Raw genomic sequence first — 15,565 nt, forward strand, 5'->3', positions numbered from 1 at the left:
CACCTTCGAATTGTCCTTGTGCACCCCCCCTTTGATGAAGGTGGTAGCGCCCACACACTCAATCCCACCACCCCTCGCCTTTGGACGAACCCATCGCACAGAATTGGTGGGACATCAATCCGTGTCCTAAACTCTGTACAGCCGCCTTCACGCCACCACTGGCATTTAAATAGACGGAGGGACCCAACCTTCCCTTTGGATCTACGCAGGGGGGAAATGCGCAGGTACCACCAACCCCCCCTTTCCACTCAAAGATGGTTCAGTCGGACCCCACCTTAGGCGGGTGAAGGGAAGAGGCCGCCATGCTGGAATGAACCAAGATGTCGAATGAAATAGGGGTGGGGAGGACACACCCCTGCAGGGCAGGAATAAAAGCTGCTACGGAAGGGAAGAGAAAAAGGAGAATGGAGGTGTAACTAGAGATCAAGTATTACCTTCCACGTGCATAGGAGGCGGTGTGTTGAGATTCGAGTGAATCAAAATAAAAAAACCCCTAACAATCCGCTTTCCCCTCCCGCGGGAGTTGGTGCGTGCCGCGTCGCGGTGGCCGCCGGGAGTCGCGCACATGGCCCGTGCGCAGCGCTGCCCCTCCCCCTTTCTTTCCGCAGCGCGGCCCAGCAGCGACCCGTCCATGCAGGAGGCCGAGGAGAGCCCGGCGCCCGCCGAGGAGCCCGAGCAGCCGGGCGCGCCGCTCCCGCTGGAGCAGCAGCAGGAGGAGGAGGAGGAGGTCGAGGCTGAGGCTGAGGCGCCGCCCGGGTCCCCGGAGCACCCGCCCGCCGCCGATGGGCTGCCCGGCCGCCTCAGCCCTGAGGAGGAGGAGGAGGAACAGCCGCCCGCGCCCGCCGAGGAGAAGACCGCAGCCGAGGAAACGCCCAAGGTAGAATCCGAGGAGGAGGCCGAGGCGGAGGAGCCGGAGCCCAGCACTGAGGCCGAGGCCGAGCCGTCCCCGGAGCAGCAGGAGGAGAAGAAGGAGCAGGAGGAGGAGGAGGAAGAAGAGGAGGAGGATGACATCTCCTTCAGCGACCCCGAGGACTTCGTGGACGACATCAGCGAGGAAGGTGGGTGGCCTTTTAATGCCTACCCCCCACTCAGCTTTCCGGGGGGGGGTATCTTTGCAGAGTGACGTGTGCCACGCGTCGGAAGAAGGGCTGCGGTCGTGACACGACGGGTGTCCGATGCAGCGTGGGTCGGTGGGTGATACGAAGGCTGCCACCTCTTACCCTAGGGGTGCGCGACTCGACGTGCCTGGGCTAGAGGGGATGTTGGCCACAGCTAGGAGGGACGAACGCTAGGTTATTCCTGGGGATTTCAAAGCGCCGTGCCGTGTGCGGCGTGCCGAATTTTTTGCCGTGGTTTTGAGAGGAGGAAGGGGTGAGAGAGCGCTGGGGTACCCGTGTACCCCAGGGGTGCGCGTACCACAGGCTGAGAAACTATCCCCTTAGGAGATCGACGATGGGGCCTGTGTTCAAACAAACGTTCGGTGTTGAATTGGATTTATGCAGCGGGCCGGTGGGGTTTTGAAATGTGATAGTGACTGCGTTTGCCTTCCTGACGTGAAGTCCGTCATGTCCCGCCATCGTGTGATGAAACCTCCTGGAATAGGGTCAGAGTTGCCAACTCGCTCCAGCCTGGGCTGGTCCTGTCCGTGCTCTGCACGGGTCTCTCTAAACGTATCTCGGGAGTAAGATACCAGAGGTAAGTATCTGCCGCTAAATGCGTCTTGGAAGTAAGAAAGGAGAGGTAAGTATCTCCCCGTTCTCCGCTCCAGGACAGTGGCGGGGAGGGTTTGATCGCGTCCTCTGCCGGCCCCGTGGTTCACTGGAGTTAGAAACGGTTCTAACCCAGGGACCGTGTAAGGCACGTCGGGCAAACGTCAGTGACGCTTGTTCGGAGCTTGCTGCGTCGTTGTTGGCAATCCCTCGATTTGGGACGTTGTCCAGCTCCTCGGTGAGCCTTCAGGTGACTTGAGGGTGCGGGTTGGTCTAAGGACACAAGCAGACAAGGTTCTTTGTGTCAGTCTGATTTTCTTTTATTTAGACCAACTCAAGTAGTTGGGAAAATTCTTCTTTGCAAGCTTTTGGGGATAAATACCCTTCTGAAGGCTGAGGATGTCTGGAGTTGGTGTGGATGGAAGAGCACAGGTGACCTAAGACCTTGGAGTTATAAAGCACTGTGAGAAATGGTGAGGCTGGGAAGGGTCCAGGCGTTGTCGAGAAGATCTGCCCAAAGCTCACCTCTTAAGGAAATATCAGAGACTCCTCTGTTTAGTACTGGCGGTTCCACATCAAGGTTATGTAGAGAATGGCTGTGCGTATCTATCCCCCCCCATGCGTAGTTGAGAGGAGTACAGCTTCTGGGGGGTGTTCCCCTCTCCCTACGAGTTGAATACTTCTCTCTTTTTTTTTTTTCTCTTCTTTTTCATAGAGGGGTCTTGATGACCCAGGTGAGACTGCACAGAGACATGGATTCTGTAAGCAGCTGTGCACTGAACCAGTATTTACTGTTCTGACACTGGTGTTGCTATCTTTGTGTAAACTTATGCATTGGTTAAAACAGCTTTGTGCAACTGAACAGAACCATTGTGCAAAACTGCTTGGAGAGTATGTGGTTAGAAGCTTTTTATTTAATTAGGAGTTTGGGAGAGACCTATTTTGTCTGTATGCTGAGTTTGGGTTTTTGATAAATTTTTAACCTCTATTCCAGACCCGGACAGGTTTGTCTTTTCCTGCATCATTGTCAGTGGTTATACTTGGCCATCTGCTTCTTGAAAACTACTTTCCTTTGAAAGGAAAGTAGTTCCTCCCAACTTCCCAACTCAATCGTAGTTGAGTTGACTCTTTTTGAAGGAGAAATTGAGTGATATTTCCATCCCAATTCACTGAATTAAGGCTAATACCATATTTGTGATGAATCATGGTTGTTTCAACATCTTCAGTGCCTGTTCCTATATTATGTGAAAATGATTTGAGGATCACTCCACTTCGTTTCATTGCTCTTTTACTGCTGATTGTGACCCGAGTCATCAGTGAATTCCTCTTACTTGGCCTTCATCCAGCAAGAAGTGGGATTAAGTAGACCGGATCATCTGCTGTGTCAAGTTCAGGTTGGGAAAGAGGGTGGTCACAGTGAACCAGTTAGACCCAAGGAAACCTGTTGTTGATGGTCCCCAATGGAGTATTCACTAGGTGAGGCTAGCTGGACCACAGCATCTTGGACCACACCCCTCCCTCTTGTTTCTGGAGGGTGGTATAGGAACTGGTTACACCAGCTTATTTTTTGTGTACTTGCTTTTTTAGGATTGTACGGGATGTAAAACCTCTTAATTCAGTCCTGATTGACAGAGCAGGCAGATATAGATAGCAGACCTACAGAAAGCCTATCAACATAATGAATTACTTAGTTTTTCCAGGTATCTGGGAAACTTTTTCTGGGAACTTTAGTTTTGAAAAGGGTTAGGAGAAATAAATGACTTCACAGGAGGAAATTGTTCCACCTGACTCTAAACTGACTTGCATCTCTTCTTTGGTATCTTACCTTCTTGTTCCACTTTTGGAAATGCTTCCATTTTGCTCTTAATTTTTTCTGTAGAAAAATATGAACTCTTTGAAAGAGAGTGGCTTAGAAAGCTCTGAATGTGCATCTTGAGAGTGCTTTGTATGTTGGGGAATATAATGTGTTTGGCAGCTGTCTTTTGGCATCAATTTTTCCCTTGGGCAATAGCAAAGAGGTTTTAATACCTAGTTTTAAACAGGTGGATCCCTGCCCAGTATAATTGCAGAAAAAGTGATTGAAGTTGAGTGGAGGATGGTCTCAGTTGCCATCACTAGTAATTTATCAACAATGGCTTGGTGTCTTGGCAGGAGTTGCAGTGTATGGGATCTGTTGACTGCCCTGGTTATTAATAAGATCTTTTTAGTGTGAAAATTCTCTTAAATTTATCAAATTGGTGATGATCAGGTCAATGTACAGGGAAAAGTTAGCATGCTTCTGTTTGCTATTGGCTGTAAGCAAGACAACCCCTAACTTATTGGGAGATGACCAAGAGAAATTTTAAAGATCTTGAAACTTTTCTGTGTACTCCTTTCACGAGTCTCTGGCCAGTTCCTACTGCTGCTTCTTTTCAGACCATTTGTCCTTTCTTCTGAGCCCATGCATTGAAAATTTTAACTCTGACTACTATGCACCATCCTCATTCACTTTTTTACACTACTCTTTCCGTTCTATTCAAAACATTTTTGCTGAAATTCTCAAAGCCAAGCTTACCAGCCATCACCTCCTTGCACTATCTGCATCTCTGCTCTTCTCTCTCATTTCTTGCTGTACTTCTCCCATCTTTGACTTCTGTGCTCTTGGTCAGTCTCCTATGGCTGGAAACAGTCTCTTCCTTTGGTGTCTCTGCTGTGCTTTCTGTCTACAATATTTTCAGTATTTTCAATATTTTTTGTTATTTGCCAGTCTTTGCATTGTGAGCCCCATAAGTCAATGAATACCATTGTTAAGTGCTGTGTAAACATACCGTTTTAGCTCAGTTCAACTTCTTATGTTTGTTTAATAAGGAATAGCTGTTTCACCAGGGAATTTGAAGTTACTTCTAATATATTGCACCTGAACTCTGAGTTGTCCTGGACAGGTTGGTTTTTAGAACTGTATGTTGCTTTTGGTTTTGACTGTTTTTCTTTCCCTTGTTCTAAATTACGAAAAAGGCTTGAGGAAAACTGCTATACTTTGCACACCTGACACATGTAAATGAAATTCAATAGAAGAGAATTTCTCTCCACCCTTTGTCACTGGTTCAAGTTGTTACTTTTAACCTTTTTAACTTCTAACATGAATGCATGTACATGCATTCAAAGGGCCTGCCAGGAATCCATAAGGGTGTTTCCTAAACTTAGGGATATTGTCTGGTCTTTTCTTGTGTCACTGGAAGATCTCTGTGGGTCTGAAGGTTGTTTCTGGGCTCTAATACTCATTGATGGGACAAAGATGTCTTCATTTTTTTTTTAATAAAGACTTACTTCATCCAAAGTTAGTAGTACTCACTACTTGTAAACACTACTTACTGTTTCCAAATAACTCGGATATAGATGCATTCCATCCCTTCTCTGTTTTGTACTGCTATCTTTAATCAAGGCAAATTTCCCCACGTAAGTGAGGAATCAAGAATATAATTCTTGACTTCTGTAATGCCACCTTTTCACTAGTTTTCAAATCATTGTTCTCTTCCAGCTAAGACCAGACCTGATACCTTGATGCAGAAGTGAAAGACTTCGGGGCAAGATGTTAATTTGTTCCACTTTTTTTTGTTAATCGTGCAGGGTTTTTTTTCATTTACCCTTTATAGCCAACCTTGCTAATGATACTGTGTTGCTCAAAAAATGTATGCTAAAACAGGACAGCGTGTCCTGTGTAGTCTTGATAATGTTTGCTTCTGTTTATTCATAAGCCAGAACTGTGTGAAGCAAAGTGCACAATGTATAGAAGGCTTACTATATAAATTGTCTATCCATTCATGCTAAAATAACAGATGGCTTAGCTTCCTGATTGATAAATGCTTACTTTTTGAATTTCAGGCAATGCCAGATACCTCCCCAGCAATCTCCCTTTTGTTCTTCAGTTTTACCCAGAGGCAGAAACAGTTCTAATATGAGCACGTCGGTTGCCAACCTTTTAACTAAAGGTGTATGTACTTCTAGCATCTCTGTGTAAGAGGTTGCTCTAGAATTAGGTCAGTCACTGCAGTCCTTTAACTGAATAATCCTGTGATTCTGTAGTTGGGAGGTGCCATTTTGGTTAATGGATTTCAGTGCATGTGTTAGCTCTGTCTGTGGGATTTAACTTGCAGTAACTCCCCATTCCTCAGTTTAGGTGGCTTTTGTTAGACATCTCTCGACTTGGATATACCCAGAAACCTTTGTGCAGCAAAGTATAAAATCTAACAAGTACATTAGAGTAATGTTACAGTTGCTCTGGGAACTGTAGTCTACTGTGTCTTGGATACGTTGAATATGTATCATTTATGCCTTTAATAGAACGGTGTGCGCACAAGTGGGTGGTTATAATTTAACTTGAGAGATGCCTTTTAACTATAGCTTGTTAAATAACAGCAGTTCCATTTGCAGAGTTAAGTCCTGGCATCGGTAGGAAGTGTACGTCTGACTGTTCTGGGTCCCAGGCAGGTACAGTCTCAATCACAGCATTATGGTTTAAAGCAGCATTTCTCAACCTGTGGGTCGTGACCCAAAAGTGTGTGTCAAGAATATATGGAAGGGTTGCAAACAAATTAAAAAAATGGATTCTCCTTTAAAGGAGAAAAACATGGGAAACTGGGTTTTTCCTTGCAAGCTGTCAGAGTTTCAGCCTGCAAGGAGCTGCTTGGGTGTCCCCCTGCCCCACACACCCCTTGCCTGGGGGTGGGAGGTAGTGGGTCAGGAGCAAGGGGCACTGGCAGGGCTAGAGGACTCTTTTACTTGCACTATTTACTGCAGGGGTGGGCAATTATTTCAGGCGGAGGGCTGCTTACTGAGTTTTGGCAAGCCATGGAGGGCCGCATGACAAACAGCAAGGGGTAGACAAATATTTATTTTCTAAATTTTTTAGGGACCCTGTGGGCCAGATAGAATGACCTGGTGGGTTGCATCTGGCCCGTGGGCCATATTTTGCCCACCCCTGATTTACTGGGTTGGGACTGGCCATCAGTGTTTACAGATGGGTCCTGGTTCAAAAGAGCGTTGAGTACCACTGGTTTAAAGATTATATTGCTTTTAATATCCTTGTTCAGTTAGAGAAACTTGTAGCTCGGCATCCTACCAAATAGAATCCTCTGAGTAATTTAAAGGGTAGTGTATTAGGGGTGATTAGGAAGATGAATAGAATAAAGATAATATGTCAGGTTGTCAAGAGAGGTTGCAGATGAACAAAAAGTGTATGTATATCTTTGCTAAAACATTTTTAAACATGGTGTAAGTAAACTTTCCTCTGTCAGGAAACTTTCCTCTGTCGGGTTTTGAATAAGCATAAGTTCCCAACCTGAATCCTATGATGATGACTTGACATGGGAAAATGGTAGGCATGTTGAAGAAGAAATTTAAGTTGGAGATTAGGAGGAATCTGACTATGAGGGGAGTCAAACTTGGGAACAGGCTACATAGAGAAACTGTGGAATCTGCACCCCTGGCAATTTTCAAGAGCAGGTTGGACAGACGCTTAGCTGGGTTGGTTTGATTCATAGATTTCATAGACATTAGGGCTGGAAGGGACCTCGGAAGATCATCGAGTCCAGCCCCCTGCCCCAGGGGCAGGAAGTCAGCAGGGATCATAGGATCCCAGCAAGATAAATGTCCAATTGACTCTTAAAGGAGTCCAGAGTAGGTGCTTGTGCCACCTCTGGTGGCAGTCTGTTCCAGGCCTTGGGGGCTCAGACAGTAAAGAAGTTTGTCCTTATGTCCAGCCTGAAACAGTCTTGGAGGAGTTTGTGACCATTTGACCTTGTCATTCCTCGGGGTGCTTTGGTGAACAGGTGTTCCCCTGAATCCTGATGTATACCCCTTATATACTTATAGGCAGCCACCAGGTCCTTTCTGAGCCTGCGCTTTTCCAGACTGAAGAGTCCCGTAGCTCTCAGCCTTTCATCACAAGGCCTATTTTCCTGCCCTCTGATCATGCGTGTGGCGCTCCTCTGGACTCTCTCAAGCTTCTCCACATCCTCTTTAAATTCTGGAGCCCAGAATTGGATGCAGTACTCCAGCTGTGGCCTCACTAAGACTGAGTATGGTGGGAGGATGACATCCTGGGATTTGCTAGAGAAGCATCTATGGATGCAAGCCAGAGTGTTTTGCTCGTTTTGCCGGCTGTGACATCCCATTGATGGCTTTATGTTCATCTTGGGGGTCATGTTCGACCACAAGTCCCTTTCAGCCATGGTGATAGCAAGCACTGTTGAGCCTATAAGCACGCTGCAGGTTTTTCTTTCCAAGTTGGAATAACCTGCATTTTTCGGTGTTGAAGGCCATCAGGTTTTTGTCCGCCTATTTTCTGAGCCTGTCAAGGTCAGCCTGGATCACCATCCTGTCCTCGGGTATGGACGCTTTACCCCAAAGTTTGGTCAGTGGTGATTCTGCCGTAAACAGGGAGTTGGACACCTTTTGAAGTCCCTGCCAGCCCTGCTGTCCTATGATCTTATGTCCGCAGGCTGTAAATTGGGTCTGGTGATATTACTGCAATAAGAGACGAAGAACATGGCTAACTCTTGTAGAGATGTAATTCATGAGAAGTTTGGAGGATTTCTAGGACTAGTTTCAGCACACTGTTTTGTTTTAGCAACATTGTCTAATGCAAACTCTTCCTACTTTGTCAAGCAAAAGACTGATATTTAGGAATTATGCCTTTCAGTAAATATAAATGGCTGTACAGTATTGATCCAGGACCAAAATAATGTGACCAATTTTTATTTTTTTTAGTGAATTCAATCTTTCTTTGATTGTTGTACACAATTTCTGGTTTTCTTCTTCTAGTTAGGCACTTGGTTACTATCAAACTGCTTGAAGTACAAGAAGGATGATTGCAACCAGCTATGAAATTTTGACTTTTCTTTCTCTTCTCCATTCCAGCGACTAGTGTCTGAGCATTTTTTCTGCTTTCTTTCTCTTTGCAGAATTACTTGGTGATGTGCTAAAAGACCGGCCACAGGAAGCAGATGGAATTGATTCAGTAATTGTAGTGGATAACGTTCCTCAGGTTGGACCAGACAGACTTGAGAAGTTGAAGAATGTCATCCACAAAATCTTTTCCAAGTTTGGGAAAATTATCAATGAATTCTATCCAGAAGCAGATGGGAAGACAAAAGGGTGAGTAATGAGACCTTCTGCTGAAAATGGAACCAAAAAGTTGCTCAGAATTTAGGTTTTGATTGCTGATAGATATTTGTTGTCTGAACGTTTGATGGTGTAGCAGAGGATGGTATCAGTAGAGCCGTGTTGTTGCTTTTATGCTGTGTTAATGATGTACGCACGCTCTGAGGAGCACTAAAAGCTAACTGGCTTCCTGCAGTACTGTCCACAGGGTAATAATTGTAGCTGAGTTGAACAAATGGAAAGTGAACACTTTTTATAGGGCTTGGAGAAAGGAAGTAGGTCTTATTGATTGCTATATGGTAGAGTGATAGAGAAGTAAAAATAAGACATTCTTAGTTAACAAATGTGTATGTGTCTTATGGTGGTGAAAGGCTGGCATAGCCTTTTCAGGTTGAGAAGAAGACTTAGTAGGACCAATTGGAGAAAATAAAATAATTCATCAAACTTTAATATCAATTTCATGGGTTTGTAATAATGATATCACCCTTCGGACTTTCTCTCAGTCAAGATATGCTTTTCAGAATAGTCTTGTACCTTTTAAAAAAAAATCATGTACTACAAATTCTATCTCTACTAGGTGTCAGATTTAACTTGAATTGGAGGGGACAGGGTTGTTGGATATAATTTTGGTTTAAGAAGAGAGCAGTAGTTTTGTCTTGAAGACCCCAAGTCTATTACATTTTTTTTTCTTTTCTTTTCTTTTTTTTAGTAGAATCTTGGGCTCACCCACTTCTATGCATGGCATGCTATTCAACTGAGAAAAGCTGCTTATCTGTCCATTTGAGCTTAGCTTGTAGTGCAGCTCTAGTGTGTAGATATGTCTTCACAATCTCTTCTGTTTACAACAAAACCGTTTTTTCCAAGTCTTGAACTTGGGGCCAGAAAAATGGACTGAGCTATCAGTTCATATACCTATTATGTGGCTACTTAAATGACCATTCTTACACTGATTTATTGCAGGTATATATTCTTGGAGTACATGTCCCCAGCTCATGCTGTTGATGCTGTAAAAAATGCAGATGGATACAAGTTGGACAAACAGCATACTTTCAGAGTCAATCTTTTCACGGACTTTGACAAGTGAGTTGAGACATTGGCCTATGTTTATTCCCACAGAAAATATTGTTCTCTTCTTCTGATAAGAGGTATTTGCAATATGTCTAAATGATCAAACCACTTTTCTAGGTACATGACTATCAGTGATGAATGGGAAATCCCTGAGAAACAGCCATTTAAAGACTTGGTAAGTTTTGGAAGGATTAATATCTAATTTTTTGTTTGATGCAGTCATGTGGGCTGTTTGAAAACATTTAGTTTATTGCTTAAATACAGAACAAAACTACATTAGTGACACTAACCGCTACGGCTGCTTAAGTATTAATGTTCTCTCTTACACCTCATGAAAAGTGGCAGCTTATCCAAAACGTGCACTGGCTCCTTGGCAAAGAGAAGAATGGGGATCGTGTTTCAGTTTGTATATGACTTAAGAGTTCTTAAAACCAGTTTGATATCATAACGTTTTGCAGAAAAACTTCTCCATCTCTGTTCACTTTTTAAATATACCCAACTGAGCGCTGTATCTTTAATTCTTTACACAGAATTTACTTGAGACATTGTCCTAGATAAAGTGTAGAATAACTTCTCCATATTGAAGGTCGAGTTGTTTGATGAGAGGGGAAACAGACCAGTGAACTGGGTTTCTTCCAGTTGTAGCTGTTTTAGCTTGTTGCTTATAGTGTTTTTTTTCATTAAGTAGAGAAGTGATCAAGTTTTGTTTTGTTTTTTTAATGCTTTCACCCAGGAGCATGAACACGTTAGTTTTGTGAATTTGCCCTTCCAGTTTCTGATTATTCATTTTCTGTCCTCTTTTAGGGGAATCTACGCTACTGGTTGGAAGACCCAGATTGTAGGGATCAGTACAGTGTGATCTTTGAGTCAGGAGACCGCACCACCATCTTCTGGAATGATGCAAAGGAACCTGTCCAAATTGAAGAAAGAGCAGTGAGTACCCCTGAAAACAGCTGTCTGTTGCAAATGCAGTACGGTTGAGATGCTGAAAAATAGGAAAGAAAAGTGCAGCTGGAGTGGGATGATGTTTGGTTATAGGAAAAAACAATTGCTACTCTTTTTTTATTTAATTAAAACAGCTGTATTTCCTACTGTTCAGGGTACAGAAGGGTAAAAAGGAAAAATGAAGGAGGCAATTTCATTACTCTGTAGCAATACAATTGGCTGCTAAGGAATGAAAATTGTTGAAGAAAACTTGTTCTGCTACTTGATTGTGACCTTCAGTTAGCCCCTCTATCTGTATATTGGGGGTCATACCCAGGCTGATATGTTTAGATCAAAAGCCTAGGAGTGAAAATTCAGAGTTCAAGAAATACTTTAACAGTAGGTGTGTCTACACATGCACTTGATCTGGGTTCGGTTTACTCGTGAGTAAACTTCTGGGGATTAAGTGCTCCCCAGCAAACATCTACACATGCAGGGATTAGGCAGCAGATTTGCTGCTCTGGGCACCAAACTTCTTGCAGTGGGCCCCTACTGCCACCAGGGGGAGCTCCAGGCTTCCCCTGGGTGCTAGACCAAGGACTGGCAGGGAGCACTGTGCCAGGAGATGGCTATCTCGTGGTCTGGGGCCTGCCTTCTGCTGGGATGGGGACAGTGTCCCCCTGCCGTGGCTGCAGGGAGCTCCTGGCCCTGGCTCCCCAGTCAGGGCCAGGGACTTGGAAAGAGCTGCAGGGGAGGAGCTAGCTAGCTGCCCCACTGGTGGATCAGGGCAGTGGGCTGGGATCTACCCCACCCCTCCAGCTCTTTCCAAGCTCCTGTGCCTCGATTTACTTTGCATTTGCAGGTAGCAAATTTACTCATGATTAGGGAGGTTTACCATGTAAAAAGCATATGCACATGTAGACACGTTTACTTCTCTGTAAACTATGCTGCTGCACAGTTAAGCATCTTGTGTAAACGCTTGATGAGTAGAATTTACTACTGTCAAATGTGTACTGCTCCGCAGCATTGTAGAGCTACCTTCCCTGTTACCAGGTCAGGGGCGGGCAGTTACTTTGGGTGGAGGGCTGCTTATTGAGTTTTGGCAAGCCATCGAGGGCTGCATGATGTTCACCTGTCCCTGGCTGCCTATTAATTTTTAAAATTTTTTAGGGGCCCTGTGAGCCAGATAGAACAGCTTGGTGGGCCACATCTGGCCTCTGGGCCTCATTTTGCCCACCCCTGTACTAGATACTTTTTAGCTAAGGTTCATACATGCACAACAGGAGTGGTCAGCCTGCAGCACATGACACAAAGCACAGGCAGCCTGTTTGTGGCATACAGCAGATCGGAGAGGAGACGGGCAGCACAGCGGCAGATGGGGCAGGGATCAGAGCAGCAGATTGGGTGGTGATCGAAGTGGCACTGGGGAAGAATACAGAGGTTTTGTGGCATGCCTACCAAAAAGTTTTGGCTCCATTTGCATAGAAGATGCCCTGACTGTGGGTCTGGAGCTGTCTGAAGTTCAAAAGCAATCTTCTTACTAATCCAAGGACAAGTTCTGTAATGTTCTTTGTCACTTGCACTAGGTGCTGCCAGAGGCTTCCCACCACTGTCAGCTTCTACTTGCACCTGATTAGTAGGTTTCTGAAACAAATTCCTTGTGTGGTATTTTCCTGAAAGCCTTTAAACTAAGGAAGAAGGAAACATGTTAAGTTGCTTTGGTTTTACCTTTATCTTTCTCAGACGTTTGTACTGCAGGAGATGTGACAGTGTAGGATCAGAACTGTCCAACTTCTAAGTTCCTGGGGGCCCCTTGACCTGAGGGCTGCACCAGTAGGACTTGCTACAAGGCACAGTGTGCAGATGCCTCTTTCCATTTCCCCTTCCTCCACTGTTACACCATGTTGCCCCCATCTCCTGCACTGGAGCACAGTTCTCCTTACACGCAGACCTGCCTTCATGTGAGCACAGACCTGCCTTCAGCTCCCTGTGCTACCCCACTGTCCCGCCTTCTGAGGGGAAAGCATAAAGTGGTGCCTAGAAGAGGGAAAGGGGAGCTCAGAGACTTCAGGAGTGGTGGGAGAGCAGTGGCTGGAGGCTGCACACTAACCTCTTGCAGGCCATGAGTAGCCTGTGGGCCCACAGTTTGACAGCTCTGTTGTAGATCATAGATATTGCAAGTCTTCCTTGAAATCCAGCAGCCTGAATATAATTAATCTGTATAACTTTTCCTATAGCGGTGGACAGAAACCTATGTCCGCTGGTCCCCCAAGGGTACCTATCTGGCTACATTCCATCAAAGAGGAATTGCTTTATGGGGAGGAGAAAAATTCAAACAGATCCAGAGGTTCAGCCACCAAGGTGTACAGCTCATAGACTTCTCGCCTTGTGAAAGGTATGTCGTGAAAAGATGTCTATCCCAGGGGGCCCCATGATGAGAGGATGTATTAGAACATCAAGTATAAAATATGTTTATTTTTTCTCTCCTCTTTTCAAATCCCATGGATCTTCAATCTTCATTTTTTTTGTTACTCTTTGGAGTTTGGTGCCTTCTGGTGGCTGTCCTTTCTAGGGGAGGTGTTGAGGGGAAGTGAATGTATACAAAACTGTCTGATGCGACATAACTCAGAATGACTAGTCTACACTGCATGATTGGATTTAAGACGCTTTAGCTCTAATGAAAGCTTGCTAGTTCCATGCATCTTTCTAAAGTCCACAAAGGGGATGGGATGCTGGAGTTCAGTCAGGGATGTCTGTCTCAGCAAAATGTTCAAATGATCAGCTGTTACCCTGACATGAATTCTTCACTTTTGGTGATATAGCAACTAGCTTAGCAACGGCTGGTCATAATAGTTCCACAAAACCTTTGGTCACTATTCTGCTTCTGTCAGTCTTCTGTTTATAAATGCTTAATGGGAGTGGTTTGGCGCAAGATGAACATAATGGATTTCCTTGTTGACAACCAAAGTATATCTTCAGTACAGGCAGGGGGGAAAAAAGTCTACCATACTGTGCTCAGCCTTTGCAATGACCACCTGATAAATGTCCAGCTGTAAACCAAAATTACCTGCTATGTACCTCATTGGTTGAGGTTGATCTTCCTTTTTCAGTATGCATTGTGGTGGGTTTCTACATATATTGGGTGCCTTCTATCCTCCCTGTAACTAATATTATGGTAAAGAAGCCCCATACTACTCCTCTAGCTACTGGACAGTAGCCTTTCCATGCACCTGACTTGTTGCGGGGAGGATGGGGGCAGACCTTCTGACAGAATAAACTGTTCAAACAAGTAACATAACTTTTTTTTGGCTAGTGAAATAGATAAGGCACTTGGTTACTATGGTGACAAGAAGACAGTTAAAACTTTTTGAGCCACTTGATTTGTGAAATGATATATAGGGATTATAATTACATTGCCCTTTCTTGAGAGCATCTCCTCTGTTACAAAGGGATTAAGGCAGATCCCTGATACTTAAGCTTTCTTCAGAACTTCCTCAGTAGTGTTTGGAGAAATGGACTGAAGAGGTAGCAATAGAACAGAAAACCTTGACTTGTCCCTTAGCTCACTAGCAGAAGAGGCATACATTTTTCTTACATCATCTGAAACTGATGTTTACCTACTCCCTAAGTTTTAAATAGGTGCTGTGAAATTGGCAAAAGACTCATTTAATTTCATTCTCCTACTTGACATAATTGAATGAGCTAGCGTCATTATAGCAAGGCATCTGAAACCAGGAATGACTGCTTTTATCTGCCCTGAAATCATTTGATTGTGAACTTGGCAGTATACCTAGAGACAGACTGCGTAAAAGAAATTAACTCTGCTTAGCTGATTCAACTCTGAAGCTGGTAAAAAGTGTATATGTTGAAATGTTAGATCTCATGAGAAAAGTAAAGCTAATCACTTTCCTTCTCATAGGTACATGGTGTCCTTCAGCCCTCTAATGGACACTCAGGATGACCCTCAGGCTATCATCATCTGGGATATCCTAACTGGTCAGAAGAAGCGAGGATTCCATTGTGAAAGTTCAGCCCATTGGCCCATCTTTAAGTAGGTTGGCTAAAAACAGTAGAGGAGGAAGCCTCTAGTTACTGATGCACTAAGGGAAGCAGTTCTGATGGCATACATTCCTCTTATTTGTTTAGGTGGAGTCATGATGGTAAATTTTTTGCTCGAATGACATCAGATACCCTCAGCATCTATGAAACACCTGTAAGTGCTTAGTGCATAACACCTACTGCTTTGTAATGTCATCTCGACCCAAGGCACTTATTTTTTAAAAAATTTTCAGCTGTTTACTGCTAAAATTTGTCATAAGAGGAAAACCTGCCTTTTAGTAAATATCTTTTAAAGGGTGAGAAATCCCCCTTGTCTTGACTTGCTCTCCTCAGGCCCCCAGCACTTGTCATTCAGTTATACCATTCCTAAATTTCACAGAAGACTAAAGAGCAATGTAAGTTGTGTAAAGAGCCTACAACAGGGATATCAAACTCATCTGGCTCCATGGGTTGGATGAAGGACATGGAGTAGTCCACAGGCTGAATCAGGCCCACAGGCTAGCAATGTGCACTGCATACAGTGCAGGGCTGCAGCTGGCGCACATTCTGCACAGGTGGTGCGCTTTGGGGTGTGCACTATGTGCAAGGTTGCAGGGCCACTCAGAGATCCACAGGCAGCACTCTGGCCCAGATCATAGGGCTCCATGGGCTGGATCTGGCCCATG

The 15,565-nt window shown here is 44.6% G+C and overlaps 1 protein-coding gene across 1 annotated transcript in view; it reads left to right on the top strand.

Annotated features, from left to right (window-relative positions):
• The first annotated feature begins 603 nt into the window (after window positions 1-603).
• EIF3B (eukaryotic translation initiation factor 3 subunit B) overlaps window positions 604-15,565 on the top strand; it is a 30,999-nt gene continuing 16,037 nt past the window's right edge. Inside the window, exons 1-8 of the mRNA XM_019494706.2 lie at window positions 604-1,058; window positions 8,651-8,843; window positions 9,810-9,929; window positions 10,035-10,092; window positions 10,722-10,850; window positions 13,079-13,236; window positions 14,761-14,892; window positions 14,988-15,054. Coding sequence (XP_019350251.2) covers window positions 632-1,058; window positions 8,651-8,843; window positions 9,810-9,929; window positions 10,035-10,092; window positions 10,722-10,850; window positions 13,079-13,236; window positions 14,761-14,892; window positions 14,988-15,054 — 1,284 coding nt within the window. The 5' untranslated portion in view covers window positions 604-631. The remainder of the gene's footprint in view (window positions 1,059-8,650; window positions 8,844-9,809; window positions 9,930-10,034; window positions 10,093-10,721; window positions 10,851-13,078; window positions 13,237-14,760; window positions 14,893-14,987; window positions 15,055-15,565) is intronic.

Source organism: Alligator mississippiensis, chromosome 13 (assembly GCF_030867095.1).
Source record: "Alligator mississippiensis isolate rAllMis1 chromosome 13, rAllMis1, whole genome shotgun sequence".
NCBI classification, from domain to species: domain Eukaryota; kingdom Metazoa; phylum Chordata; order Crocodylia; family Alligatoridae; genus Alligator; species Alligator mississippiensis.